Source organism: Carassius carassius, chromosome 47 (genome assembly GCF_963082965.1).
Source record: "Carassius carassius chromosome 47, fCarCar2.1, whole genome shotgun sequence".
Lineage (NCBI taxonomy): Eukaryota > Metazoa > Chordata > Actinopteri > Cypriniformes > Cyprinidae > Carassius > Carassius carassius.
The window spans coordinates 9,111,305-9,127,006 of NC_081801.1; the positions used below are offsets into that span (position 1 = coordinate 9,111,305).

Below are 15,702 nucleotides of genomic sequence, written 5' to 3' on the forward strand. Positions count from 1 at the left end.
ATATTACCTTTAAAAAAAATTATGTTTTTAAATATGACTAAGTGATGGTATTTATGTCACGGTCTGCCTACTGTGAAGGAGTGAGGAGAGGAAGCAAATTCCAGAATTATTACAGACTTTATATACATCAAGGAAAATCACACACAGGACATGGGGATTGATGTTCAATACCAGACACCCAAACAGGAAACAACAAGTAAGAAAGGACCTAATGGGACATACCTGGGATCAATAGAACTAAAAGGGGAAAACTTGGAATAAATAATAATAATAATAATAATAGGACATGAATGTGAAGGACCAAATAAGGGCATAATAATAAACATGGAGCACATGGGGGAGAAAAAACTACACAAATCAGGAATAGAGTCTGATATTACTCCCCCCTCCCAGAAGGTGCATCCACGTGCCTCATAACAACCAAATGCGCTCTGGAGGCCTTTCAGGACAGGCGGACAGCCTCCAGGATGGTACCCATTCCGGGAGTCATGGCGGATCAGGCTGACTAGGGAGCCATGGTCAGAACAGGCAGTTCAGGAGGCAATGCGTAACAAGGAACTTGGGGAGTTCAGCCATGGCAGGACAGATGGTTCAAGGGGGCCATGGCCGAACAGGGAGCTCGGGTAGCCTGGCCTTGGCACATGGCCCGGCCTCCTCGGTGGGACCCCTACTACCCCCCAAAAAAAATTTATTTGGGGGAATATTGTCTTTAGAGGCCCTCTGTAGACCTAACTATGGAACTGTGGCCCTCCATGGGCTAAACTCAGGGACAGGGGCCCACTCTGGGCTAAACTCGGGGACAGGAGTCCTCTCTGGGTTGGATACAAGGTTGGAGCCGACACTGGAGTGAGCTCTGGGGTTGGAGCCGACACTGGAGCGAGCTCTGTGGCTGGAGCCACTACTGGAGCAGACCTGGGGACAGAGGAATGGCTGGTGCGCTTGATTTTGGAGTGGCCGGTGGGCTTAAGAATGGACTAGACTCATTACTTACCAATCCTGTCCCAGTTTATGCCGCTATCATCATAGCGGGTGCACACACTAACTTGGTAGCACTCGGTCAGTCATCCACACTACTTCTTCACCCTCAGTCATCATGTCATACATATAAATCACGCATAAACTTTTGTCTGCTTTTGTGCTGGCGAACTAGAGGTTTTGGAGGGTGATCGCTTTTGACATCATCATCTGGCGTCGCGCCAGCGTGGCAGTCTAAGGACCCGGTGAAACCATGTTTGTTTGTGTTGTGGGGTAGCCGAATATTTCAAACTGTAAAGAGAAACAGATTGGTGACAACTAATATATGGTGGTTTTATATTATGGTTGCAAATGCGTGGTGATCTGTTTTAATATATTACCAAGTGAAGTATAAATCTTAAAGTGGATGATTAAATAATAACTGGTGTAACTTATCTTTTAGTGGTCGTGTCTGAAAATGGTCTTTAAATCTTGGCACCAGACTTCAAACGGGGCTTGTTAACCAAGCCGAGCAAACATGCTACTGAGGTGCCGTGGGCTAAAACCCCTTTGTATATCAGTAGATGCAAGTGGGAAATCTGTATTTATTTATTATATTGTTGTTTGGTTTATTTAAGTGCGTTGTTTTTATATATATTGGTTTGGACTGAGCACTTGTAAATATCTACACTGCTGGACTGTTGGATTATTGGTGCACGTTTTAATAAAACATTAGATTACACTGAAGAAAATCTGCAGGTTAAGTCATCTCTTTTGTTTATGTTTGTTTTTGGACATTAACATGTCCTGCAGTAGACTGAGGAGACCCATTCTGGGCCTATCAAAGTCTGCTGCATCACAGAGCTGCTTACTGTTACGGTCCGATATTCTGTCACAGTGTGCCTACTGTGAAGGAGTGAGGAGATGAAGGAGATTCCAGAATTATCATATCAAGGAAAATCACACGTAGAACATGAGGATCAACGTTCAATACTGGACATTGACAACCAAACAGGAAACAACAAAGGGCTAAAGTAAGAAAGGAACTAATGCGACACACCTGGGATCAATAGAACTAAAAGGAACACCTGGAACAAATGATGATAATGAGGACATCACTTTACCGCTATCGTAATTTTTACAGATTTGGATTGTTTGTGGTTCTTTTGTCATCTTTTATTGCATTGTCTTGAGCCTTCACTTTACCAATTACAAGCTATATTGTTAGTGACCTAGAAAGCCCACAGTCATTATGCTACACAATGGATGTATAATGCTCTGCAGTACTTTTTGTCATTTTAGAATGTTCAACTTCTGTATTTTTGGGTGAAAGTAACTCAAAAGTAATACAGGAGTCATGTAACTCATTACAGTTAATATTGTAAGGTAAGGAATTACTTTTAAATAACAGTAATGAGTAATCTATAATGTATTACAGTTTGGAAGTAACTTCCAACACTGATAATAATAAACATGGAGTATGTGGGGGAGGAAAACACAACACAAGACAGGAACAGAGTTACAGTCTGTGTCAATTAGATGACTGAAAACATAAAAATACACGTAAAAATAGGGTTAATGCACAATTAAATATGCATATAAACCAATGCTTATCAATTGAAACATCTCTAGTAACTGATATGGTACCAATAACGTGCATTCCTAGTTAGATTTTAAACATTTAGTTTTTAAACAAGAAACATTTGACTAAAGTTCCTAAAACTTTAATTTCCTAAAACCCACAGCATTATGTGGAAGTCATATATTATGAGCATGATTGGCCATAAGGAATAACATTGTGACCTCAGTTCTCTGAAAGCAATTTTCACAATTGATTTCTGCATGCCAGTTGCCAAAACAGAATGAATCACTGCCTGTAAACTAAAACCTGGGATTAATATTTATTCCTCTGCTGCTTGTAAATTCCCATTTTTAGAGTCGTGCCTCTGTGACTGTATTCCGTTTAGTTTCTGGAGCGAATATCCCTTCTCTCCTTTCTGCTGTTCCTCTAATTGAAGCATCCCATAGAGATACTTACAGTCAATGGTTTAAAACTAACCAGGTCTCTGCTACATTCATATTAACATCAAGTGCGTAAGGGTATTTTCTCTGTTCAATTCAGATATTTGATTTGACTGAACATGGTTATTTTATGTTAAGAAAGCTAACTTCCAATATTTGCAACCACTATTAAAGGTCAGGCAAATAAAACATTTTTGCAGCATAATTTATGTGTCTTCCTTATATCACCATGAACAGTCTTTATTAATTCACAAGGAAGGACCCTCAGGACAGGCTTGGAAAGGATATGATGCCACCAAGGCGGTAGCGGTATCCCATGGCGGAGCCGGCAGCTCGGGGAGCCATGGCAGGCAGGCAGACTAAGAAGTCATTGCGGGCCCAGCAGACTAGGGGGCAATGGCGGAGCAGGCAGTATAGGGGGCCATGGAGGAGCAGGCAAACTAGGGGACCATGGCGGGGCAGACAGTTGTTACTCAGGGGACTCTGGAGCGGACTCATGGGCTCGAGCCAACAGTTGCTTCCTCCTTTGAATCCTCCCTTGACTTGGGGTTAAGGATCGTGCTGCTGTCAGCTGAGGGCTTGAGAGTGGATTCTGGTTCTGGATTGGGGCCGAATGCTCTCCAGACACTGGTGGATCCCTTACCTCCAACTTAGTTAGTAATTTGCCCTGATCCAGAACAGCAGGTTGATGGTGGCATCATCTAATGCCTTATTCAGGGCGAGAATTCCCAGGTGTACTCGATGAAGGGGAGGTCCCTGCGGGCTAGGGCAGAGAACCGAGTGGCTACATCCATAGACGCGGGGAAAAGGAAAAAAAGAAAAGAAAAAAAAAATGCCTTTTCAAAAAACTGCAAAACAAAATGGGGAGAGGGGGTGCCGCTTACTTTTTGTAGGTGCTGTCTTCTGTCACTAATCGCTAATGTGTGGGAACAAGGAGCACGGATATGACGGACAATATCACCATGAAAAGTCTTTATGAATTCACAAGGAAGGAATGCACACATAGCATGGGGGATGATGTTTAGACAGCTCCTAGGAAAATACAGGGCTTAAATAGGGAACCAAGCAAGGAAATTAATAAGAAACACCTGGAATCAATTTCACAATCCGACATGAGGGAAGAACTAGGACACATAGTAAAAAGAGTACGTGTGGGAGGAAAACAAACACTCCATGGGCGTGGCAATAATATTCATGATAATAAATAATCAGATTATATTGTGCTTGTTTTTGAAGCTGCAGTTGCTTATTTTTCTCACAAGAGTTGGCAACAGTAATGGTTCCCCAGTGTAGTGAAATAACTTTTGCTTCATGAATTGAGATAATTTCATAGAAATTTCATACCATCAGTGAAACTGCTTTGTTTGGATTATTCCTTTTTTTGGTATTATTTAATCATTTTTTCCCCTTGCCCATTAGTGACAGAGAGCAGAAGTTTTTATGTCCATTGCACATGACATAGTGGTAAAATTATCTTGTGCATATATTTTATTATTCAGTATGCTTGTCTTCACTGTTTCTGTAATGTACTGTATATGCACACCCTTTGACTGGAAATCTATATAGGCCTCCCCCATAAATATGGAATCCCACAATTTTATCAGGGATTTAAAAGCTTTGTGGTATGATGCTTTGTATCCATTACACTAGCAGCTCTATTTCGATGTGGTGTGTAGACATCCCTCTTAGAGCTAGCCTAAAGCCACATCCTACATCATTTTATTCCTAGTCATGTTTGCAAGCAGAGGTATCAGTCTGACTGCAGGGTTTCTCAGATGTGGGACTCCCTTAAAGCAATGTCGATTTCACCAGATGGCAAAGGAAAGAGGTTGTTACCTCTGAAGCAGGGTAATATGAGCCTCTGTACATGTGTCTTTCTGTTTATGTGTTAGGTTGGTGATTTCAATTTTGCTTTGTTAAAGAGAGCATGAAACAGAAATGATCATTTTCATTTATTTTTATTTTTATTCTGACCGGTCAGATAGATTGAAATATTAAATCTTGAATAATCTCTTATGCTTTTCTTTTCTTGAAAATAGTGTCAGATTCACCCACAATTTCATTTAATTCTCAAATTAATTGATTAGATTTCAAATGTTTAATGAACATTAAAATTTAAATGTCCTAAAAAGTATCATATTTACATTATAATTTTTTTTTAATAAAATAAATTATTAATATTAATTCTGATAGTATGCTGTTTACATAAAATTATGTTTATATTTTATTATATTATTTTATATATGAGCAATATCACACTCATAGCATTGTGATATGGCTGTATATCGGCCCAGAAGTGATTCAGTGGTTGGCACGAGGCCGCAGTCAATCACAGATGTGCCGATATACAGCCATATCGCACAGCTATGAGAGTGATATTGCATTTACACAACAGTTGATTGGTTCATGTTGCATATGCAGCCAATAAGCTTATTGTTTATTACGTTTTATTTAAATGGCTGGTTACCATTCACTAGAGCAGTTCGCAGCATGTTTTCAGTTCCTCTGAAACCCTCCACCTTCCCCAGCTCCACCTGTATAGATCTGCTATGGGTTATTATAAATGCCATTTGTGCATCAGCAGTATGTCTTAAATACTCATTGTACCGTATCGGCGTATGTATTTGCAATAGCAAGTTCCTGTACTTGATTTGCAGCAGCAGCAGCAGCAGCAGCAGCAATAATCTACAACAACTACAATATTCAACAGCAGCAGGGTAGCAGATTTATTCCATCAAGACCAAATACATTAACACTGTTATATCCATAACCATTCTAAAATCTTCAAAGAATATATGTCATGATAAGACTGTATTAAAAGCTCACTGTATTCTGTAAAGTATTATGGGAGAGAGATGGACTATAAAACATTAGTTTGAATGTCCGCTGAGGAAAGCGATGTCTTTGTTGTAGGCTACTATCCATTCATCTGTTGATTTCCGATGACAATGCTAGTCAGTGCATTTGTTGGCTGCATCTTACAAGGTGTTGTTGAAAGTAAAAATAACTTCCTTGTTTACAACCTTGTTTCAGTCTCTTTCAATGTAAAGTCTTTATTGCTGACTCACTCATAAAAAGTCACTTGTCGCCATCTAATGGTGGAACTGTTAAAAAAAACAGTGCTCTGTGAAGATTGATGCTTTAATAACAAATATTTATCGGGAGCGTGTATGCTGGGATTTCATAAATTTAATGGAGAAAAAAGTAACGTAACTAGTAATGTAACTAATTACTAATTACTTTTTGAAATAAAGTAATAAGAACAGTAACATAATTACTTTTAAAAGGAGTAATCAGTTATCTGATTACATTTTCAGAGTAACTTGCCCAACACTTATAATTAAATACTACTATTATTTGTGTAAAATATTATTTATTGAATAATAACATTTAATAAACAACAACAGCCATCATAAAAGTTGCTAGGCAATTTATTTATAAGTACAAAGGCAGAAACCTTAATGAGATTAATGAGACAAAAGACTGAACGAATATCTCCTCACCAAAGACACAAACATCTCACATCAGAGTAGGCGGCAAATTCCAGAAGATCTGGCTGATGTAAGGCTCCTCTCAGTGGGTTCAAGGATGCTGAACGGCCACTGACACTGTGGAGCTCACATCTGCGAAAACGTCGAAGCCATTTTTTAAAAATGGACATTATTAACAAACCACATATTTGAAGTTTAAACAAGTACATTATTGCCTAAAAAAAGCCTCAAAACTACATTCCATGGCACAAAAACAGTATTATTTATAAAATTATAATGGATTTGAGGAATACTGCAAGTGGAGAAATACAAACGGTGAAACGTTTGGAGTTCTGTTAACACTAGAATATCGCACTATTTGCTGCCAGTCAGATTCGAGCACCAGAAAGAATTGTTGTAGAAAACATTTTAATCTGAAATTTGTAATAATAGTACTGTTAAATTATTGTAACACTTTACAATAATATTCAATTTGTTATACATTTATCAGCATTTCTTAATAATGATTATTGCTAATTCAATAATTAACTAATGTTAATTTATACAAAAGTTAAAAATGTATTAGATAGATAAATGCTGTGAAAGTTTTGTTCATTGTCATTGTTTAATAATGAATAATAAATAGCTTCCAGTATGAAGAGAAATACATTTCAGTCAACACTGGGCGTCAGTCCCTGCTGATGGAGTCGTGCGGTACATAAGCCAAAAACGTAAAAGATTTTTTCCAAAAAAAGCTCCACTTACTCCATGTGTCTGCTTGCATGGAGCTTTGGTACTGGCAGGCAGGGATCATGGTTTTAAGAGTTGCTGCCACTCGACAGCCTATTTCCATAATTTCCCCTCCCACTTCCTCTGTCCTCCACCCTCATCCAGCATCAGTCACTCAGGGAGGGGATGGAGGGCAGACCGTAGCATATGGTGGGGGACCATTGTGCCTCTGCTTCTACAGCATGCAGAAGGCTTTGTAAAGAGAGAACGAGAAAGAGAGAGAGTTGTTGTCACTGTCTGACATTTGCACACCCAGAGGAAGCGAGACGGAGGGGGTGGAGTGCAGAAGGGAAAGGAAAAAATATTTTCTGATCAGGTTTAAGAGCCTTTGGAACTTGGAAATGAGACGGTAAATATTTCCTCTTTTCATTTATCCTTTTGCTGCAATTCTCTGTTTCTCTCACTTTCCTTCCTCTGCCTGCAGCTTGGGTGTGGGGATTCCAGCATGTGTTTCTGTATGAGGAGCTGTGCAGCATAGTAAACCCCCCACCCTCTGTGTATACATGCTGTTAGCTTGGTATTGTCCCAGTTCATACATCAGGTATTTTCATGCTTTTAGATGCATGGTGAAGGATGATATCAAGCTATTTTTCTCAAGCATTTTAACAGATCAGGGGTTTCTCTTTACAAATGTGTATTATCAAAAATAACATCACATGTGCCACCTGCTCTGTAATCTACACATTTAGATGTATTTTATGTATTTAGATGTATTAGCTAATTTTTGTGCATTTCCGTTAATTTCAAGGCAGCAGGTTGGAGATTTTCTAAACTGTGAATTTACGTTTGTTGTATTATGGGTTGTCCTGGGTCAGACTTTTTAAACTGGGCAGCCGGCTGCCTCACTGCATCTCCCCGGTTGTCATGGTTACAGTGACTCGCCTGCCTTAGCTGTGTAACACTTGCTGTTCAATAGATATTGACTTATTTAAAAACACCCCACGCCCTGTGTTCTCTTTCTGGTCCTCTTACAATCCACTCAGACAGTCATGTGAATGCGTGCATTATTTGCTGCTTGCAAGATTAGAATGTCAGTCAGCACACTGTCTCAATTAAACGTGTCTTCATATGCTTGCTACCTTATTCCAGACTTTTCAAGGGCCCTGGTAATCAGTACTGGTTTTACCCCCAGTCTGACGCCCCTGGTTATTATGTGCAAAGTTGGAGCAAGACCCATAATTGTCTTTATAAATATACATCATTAGAATTGCGTTGTGTGTACCCTTTGGAAATGTAAATCCTAATGTAAAGTCCTCTGTCTTTGTCTTAAGTGGCCCTTTGCTTCAGGACATATGTTAGAGTTATCATCCAAAAGAAGAGCTTCCTAATACACAAATCTATAGTGTATATTCAAAGTCAGTCAGGATGTTCTCTGTGCCAAACCGAGCCTCGAGTCTCAGCAAGATTCATCACTATTTCTTTTTTAGGAAGGTTAGAAACAGGCATAAATGACAATACTCTAATACCCAGCTAACAAGCCGTCCTGAGCTGCCTCAAAATCCATGATGCCGTCAAAGTGATTCAAAGTGGCCTATTTTTAGCGATAATGCACATACATGTTAAGAGGAATAGTAATACTAAATAGATTGATGCAGGAATGAGTTCTAAAACCTGGATACTACCAGTTCCATCGTCCCAAAGTGGGTTAAATGTTGGGGAATGGGTTTTGGTTAAATGTCTGTGGATAACATAAGTTCAGGATATTTTCATGTTTTATTTTATCACACAAAACACATCATTACTACCCCACTTTTTAGCATTATTATTTTTTTTTACTTTTATGTGTGTTTTAAAAAGATGATTGCTAACAAGTGGCTAAATGGGACTACAGAGGTTTTGATTAAACTTCATCACACAGAATAGGAGAATACATCTACTTACTATTCTGCTTTTGCTGCCTCGCCTTGTTTATAACCACAGTCTTGGAGACAGTGTTTGCTACAATTTGTCAACTTGGAGATATTATAGAGTTGTCCGAGGTTTAATGTTGGTGATGTTGACGTCATGTGATTGTGGTGTACCTGTAATTCACTTATAATCTAAAGTTAACATTTTACTTCTGGCGGTTGTATTTGGTCTTCCAAATTCTTAAAAGCTGTGTTCATTTATGAAGATTATCATGATGAAATAAAGGCTATGAACCATATACATATATTAGCTTATTTTAATTTTAATTAATGCAATAATCCAAAAGCCATTAAAAAAAATTTGACTGCCAATTTTTTTTTTTTTTGAGGGAACCAGGGTGATGTTAAATTCTGGGTTGGTCTCACTGATCTATAATATATAGATCAGTGGTTGGTCTACAAAAATATGTCAAAATACGACAGCACTGTCCCTACAAGTAAAGTCAACAGGGTCCTAAACAATCCTGAACCCAACTAATTTGGGTTCAAAATATAAAATAAAAAGTCATATAGGGTTTTAACCAGGGCTTGAAAACGAAAAGAAAATTCAATCGGTTCACTCGAGCAGAATCGATATTTTAACGTTTCTGTTCCTGCGTTCCTCTGAATTATTACCGTTCCGAAACCGGTTTGGTTGGAAAAAAGACCGGTTAATAACGTTATTTAACGTTATTTGTTTAAAAAAAAACAATATTATGTGTCTATAATTTCCCTAATAATAATGTAACGCGCTTCGTTTCTATATGCAGGCTTTACAGTTCTTACCATGCGCTAGCTCGTTGGCTTTGTTGGAAGGAGGACACCGACAGGGAGCTCGGCAGATCATAACACTTGATTTATTAAACATGAAGAGGTAAACATTAGGAATTAGCCACATCTGATTACACAGTGTGCGTCATCTCTCTCTCTCTCTCTCTACCTCTCATAACTGCGCGCATACTAATGAGACTATTCTCTCCCGAGATTCTAATCGCGGATCTCTGTTCTCGCGATATTACCGTTATATCTTATTTAAAGTTATAGAACATTCATTTTAACCTTAAATTTCACCATCAACAATAATAGTAATGTAATAATAATAAAGTACAGCATTTTATATAATCAAAAAGAAAAAGAAAAAATAGAGATCTAACGTTAGTCAATAACCTGCTGTGGTTAGTCATCTTTTCTAGATTTTGGCCAAGTGTAGGCTACAAAAAAAAAAATCTATCAACACTTTAAAGACATCAAAGTTTTTTTAAAGATATTTAAAAATATTTGCTGCACTGTAAAAAAAATACAAAAATAAAAAAAAATAAAAAGGAAAAAAAGGATGAAAGTGAAAAAAGCATTTTGAAAGTGAAAAAAATAAGCTAAACTAAAGTTGCGGCATTGCATTTTATTAGCCCTATTACTTTACGAAATAATGAAGGCTAAAATGCCTGTAGTCTAAAGCAAAACGTTTACAAACATTATAAAAACAGCTATAGTTTCTCTCGAAAACAAAACAAGTTTAGGCTATAAAAACGTCAATCCAAAAACAAATTAATTTAAGCTGAAACTGATGCCTGCATCTCTCATCCGGCACGAATCCAAATGTTTCCATGTTTCCGACGCATTTGGATGCTAAAATATTATTTATTATATAGTGTTTGTACTTTTATCTACATAAAACATCATACTTCACATCAGCAGTATCAGCGCGCAATGAGGCGCGGTCACGCTGAACGCAACATGTTGTACAACGGAGCAGTTTAACTTTTTATTTGTTTCATTAACTCTATTTTATTTTGATAATTAACAGGCTTTAATAAAGCACAATTATGTTGTGTCAGCGCGATGGTCATACCAAAGCTGGTTGATTATATAGAAGCAAGACATTATTCAAAGCTGTCAGCTTTTGCAAAATAATTAAACTCTAAAGTTTTTGCAAAATAAAGAAAACTTCTCTCTGCAGTTTCGTTTTCCTTTCCGAAAACTTTGGAACGTGTCACAATGAACCGTAATTTAGCACACTTTTTCTTTCGTTTCGTTAATCTGTCAATATGATTCAAGTGAAATATATTTAGTGTATATGCCTTTATTCCTTTTTATGTAAGCCTATAGGGGTTCGTTTTTCAGTTTTCTCCATTCAAAGAAGTGCTGCAGGTGTGTGATCTGTTGAACTCATCTCACATAGGCCTATCCTCAGATAAACTCAAGGGCGGTGCATTGCCATTGCGACTTGCCTACGATGAGTTCACAGCTGAGCGGACATTTCACTCGCTGGCTTCAGCGTCACATTTGCATAGGACATCCTGAGCACAGTAGCATCATTATCACACCCCATGCATATATCTCTAGGGTCCACAGGAGGAAGCTTCCACCACTACAAATGTGAGTATCATGAGAAAGACAGGGAGATTAGAATACAGCGATTAAATCTGTCTGTGGCGTTGTATGCTGAGCTTGAAATTTCTTTTATTTTTTACCTTTAACCTGCTCTCTGTCCCTCCCCTCATTTCATACTTCTTACCCTCTCTTCTCCACTGTGCTGAATGACAACCAGTGCCAGTTATGATGTGGCATGTGCCAGCAACAGAGGAGGCAGGCACACCACATGTCTATTTTGAATTCCTATGCAGTCTCCCTGTAGTCCCTTACTCCAGAGATTATCTCTCAAAACATGTAGGAGAGAGCCCTGAATAATCTCTGCTTCCCAAGAAACTCTTCACAAACACAGACCCCATCCGAGGCATCTTTGCCCCCATTTTGCATAAGACAGGAGCATATAAATTGATAACACAGTTGATGCTGTAAATGGAGCCATAATGCTATCTTATAATGATAGAGCAGATGGACAGGCGAAACCCGAGATTTCCTTCCCATAGAGATGTGCTTCCTCCCTGTTGAAATGTACCATGTCATGATGATTCCTCCCAGGGTGTACAGTTACACATGAACCATTTTGTATGTTCACAGTCTTGGACCTTTGGAGGGAGTATGCTGTATCCTGTGAGTTTGGTTTAACAATGAATTGTGAATGAGCGCCAAATGGGCTGCTCGTTCTCATGGTTAACATGCTACCTGGATGAGTTTCTATAGCAACGCCAGAGTCCCCTCCCCCATTGTAAAATGCACATGAGCACGCAAAGCATATCACTTTGACTGCTCTCTCTGACTTGCCAGAGATGATGCTGTCATTTTGCCATTTGAGCAACACAAGGATTTACAGTACAGTGATAATAGCTCAGAAAAAAAAATCTGCATTTTCTCGTTCTTCTCGTTTAATGGGAGGTGTTGTCTTGTTATAATTAGGTTGGTTTGGTAAAAAAACCATCGGTTTAGCAAAGCTCAGCTGTGTAACATGTTGACAGAGATGAAACGGTTGTTACTTCCACACCACTAGGTTTGAGCTCCCAGCTGTTCCTTCTCTGTTCTTGCCTCAAGAGCCCTAATGCTATGCATCGCTGCTTTCAAACACCCATCGTTAGGCGTTGCACACCCTCACATGCTTGCAGAGCTTTCTTTCTGGCATACCAAGATACATTCTTTTTAATCTAAATGCCCTATCTGACAGTAATACTGGCCTGAAGGACTGGGATGTACTGAGATTGGTCCGAGATGCTGTCAATTATGAATAGTATCTGCTGAGAATCAGGAGAGCTCATCTATCTATTGCCTTAAAGGGGACATCGAATGGCCATTTTCCACAAGTTGGTATGATTCTTTAGGGGTCTTCATGAAATGTCTGTAACATATATGTATGTATGTATATATGTATATATATATATATATATATATATATATATATATATATATATATATATATATATATATATATATATATATATATATATATATATATATATATATATATACACACACATAGTGCATCTATCCTTATCTTTTCATTTGTGTAAATATGACATTTTCCCAGTTTATAGTATCTGGTATCTACTTCAATGCAGTCGTTTTAGTTATATGATAACATTCACTTCATCTTGCATGTATTCTGTCAAAAAATATATATTTAAATCTTATCAGTTAAATCAGTTATTATTGGTCATGTCCTTTATTTCTTGTTCTTCATAATTCTAGGAGTCAGAGGTCAATGACTGCAGGAAAAGGTGTCAGATCCTTGAGAGAGAAGTGAAGAACAAGACATTAGAATGTGAGACTTTGGTGAGTACAAGGTACAGTACGCAATGCATAATGTCATGGCTGATAATGTCAGAAAGTCATTTGTGCTCTTCTGGTGCACTCCATAAAGCATAAACCACAATTAGTAAACTGGCCTTGTTCTCCTGTGTATTTTTCTGAAATGCATGTCCTTCCTTTTGCTAAAGCTTTCAATATTCTAAATTTAATTTTATTTAATTTTATTTTAAAGTTACTGACATTGAGGAATTATCCCCAACCCCAATATTCAAATTTCAAAGCATAACCTTAAGTTTCACTGTACTGCAGTAAATTTGGAATTGACATACAGTACTTAATTATTAATCACTTGCATAGATTTGTCCATTTCCAGCAAGGTTTGTGTATTTATTTTAAAAAGTAAGGATTTGAAGTGAAGGATTTTGATACTAATCTAAGACAGAATTCTTGCATATAACTTCTGCAGAATTTAAAGCCTTTGGACTACATGAGAGCTACATTTTGTAATATTTGTTTTTTTACATAAAGGGCATGTAAGATATCCCTATACAGTTTGTATGAATGAAGCTACCCCGCACCACCTCATTAGTGGAGATCCTGTGGGTGTTTAATGGGAAAGCACAGGAATAGCATGTCTGATCTTAAAGCGCATGCTCCTTGGTGGCAAATGCTCAAATGTGCTTTCAAGATTCCCTGAGAAACATCTTTATCCATTTATGTCAAATATATTAATTTGATAGAACCCTAGTGTTGCAATTAAAGTACTGTAGCTCCACTCGCCTAACATTTGATTTACTCTAATAGTTTTTATGAGCTGGGGGGTGTTAATTAGTGTATTCCATGAGAAGCATGTTTTGCAACTTGTAGAGATGACATGTCAAGAGGTCACAGAGATAATTGCTCTAAATAACAAACAGCTGTCTAACTGGATCAAATCTGTCTTAATGAGCATTTTTCTGTCATTGCGTACCTGCTAAACTGCCTTCTTTGCTTATTGCAGTATATACATTAGTGTAGTGACAGGCTAAGGGAGGAGGCGGCCTCCCTGCTAACCTCCTGTAGCTGTCATAGCAACCACCTGCTCTTAACGGGAGAGGAGCCCTGAGCTTTCACAGCAGGATCAGAGGCTAAGATTTCTGTTTGTTACAGGTACAGGCTGGAGATATCACCTAAGATTGACAGATCTGCCACTACAGGCTGCATGTTAAAGACTTGAATGTATTGTTGGTAAATAAAAACGTGTTTAGTAAGAATGAGTGTAGTACTCAGTGTGCCAGTGCCAGTAACCTGGTACAGCAATGAATATATGGATAGTTGACTTGAAATACTTTAGGGAAGTTGCCATTCTATACTCCATCAAAAACTTCAGTAAATTTTTTCGGCACTTTCAACAAATATGGTGTATTTCAGTGTCTCGTTAAAACCTGATACCCAAGAAAAATTATCAGACAAATATATTTTTTTTTGTTTCATTAATAGATAAATTTGCAATGCTGTTACCTATTTATTATTATTATGTATTATGTATTTTTTATTAATTTTTTATGTTTATTGTTATAAAATGGGAAAAGGTACCACAGTGCCATTTACAGTAAAATGTATTTATTTATTTGAAAATAGTCAAGAAAAAAGGTATTTTTTTAAAATTGATTAGTTAATTAATTAATTTATTTATTATGTTATGTACTTATTTATTTATTTTTAATTGTCTAAACATTGTCTGGATTTAAAACAGAATCATTTTCTCAGTTCATTTTCTTTAACATAACTTAAATTGAGTATTGATAATTTTATCTCAGTTCGACTTGACCCACAGATTAACTGCATCCCAGTGTTCTGTTTCTCTTGTTATATATCTATGATGGTATAACCACACCCACACAGCCTATATACATCTACAATGCTGCAGTGGTTGACCATGTAAAGAGCCTCATCTCAGTAAATGTTGTGGAAGGATGAGCAAAGCTTTTCAGAGCAGCTGCAGAACCAGCGGCCAAACTGGAGGGTTGGGATCAGGCAGCCATGTCTGCACGAATTAATATTGTGGCTTGCTTTCGCTCTCTCTCTCTCTCTTTCTAAGACTGCCTCCTTCTTTCACTGTTCTGCTTCTTGAGCCATCCATATGGAAATCAGAAGCAGGAATCCTGGGTTTGATATGTGCTGCTGCTTTAACTCACATCCCTGTGAGAGTTACAGTTGATAATCCCATGGTAGTCTAATCTTTACCACATTAAAGCTGCATTTAATCAGCCGTGATTGCGCAGCGAACTGCATATTTTTTTTACTCCTGGTTTCAATGTGCAGCCAGTTCAGCTGCCTCTTAAAGGTCCCTTGAGCAGAGGTTAAAGACTGTCCTTTCATATGAGGTAATAGAACACGATGGCTGAAATGTTCCCAAATGTATTTTAGAATATGCTACACTTGATCCCATGGGAGGTTTG

The 15,702-nt window shown here is 37.9% G+C and overlaps 1 protein-coding gene across 9 annotated transcripts in view; it reads left to right on the plus strand.

The window, feature by feature from the left end:
• Positions 1 to 15,702, plus strand: part of rimbp2a (RIMS binding protein 2a) — a 66,119-nt gene that overhangs the window by 24,486 nt on the left and 25,931 nt on the right. For 6 of the 9 annotated variants that reach the window (XM_059541711.1, XM_059541712.1, XM_059541714.1 and 3 more), the window contains one exon: positions 13,202 to 13,285. The exons of 2 other annotated variants lie outside the window; for them this stretch is intronic. In XM_059541711.1, the coding sequence (XP_059397694.1) occupies positions 13,202 to 13,285 (84 nt within the window). Of the gene's footprint in view, positions 1 to 7,338; positions 7,585 to 13,201; positions 13,286 to 15,702 lie in introns of those variants that run through there. One more of the 9 variants, XM_059541718.1, reaches the window with a different exon arrangement.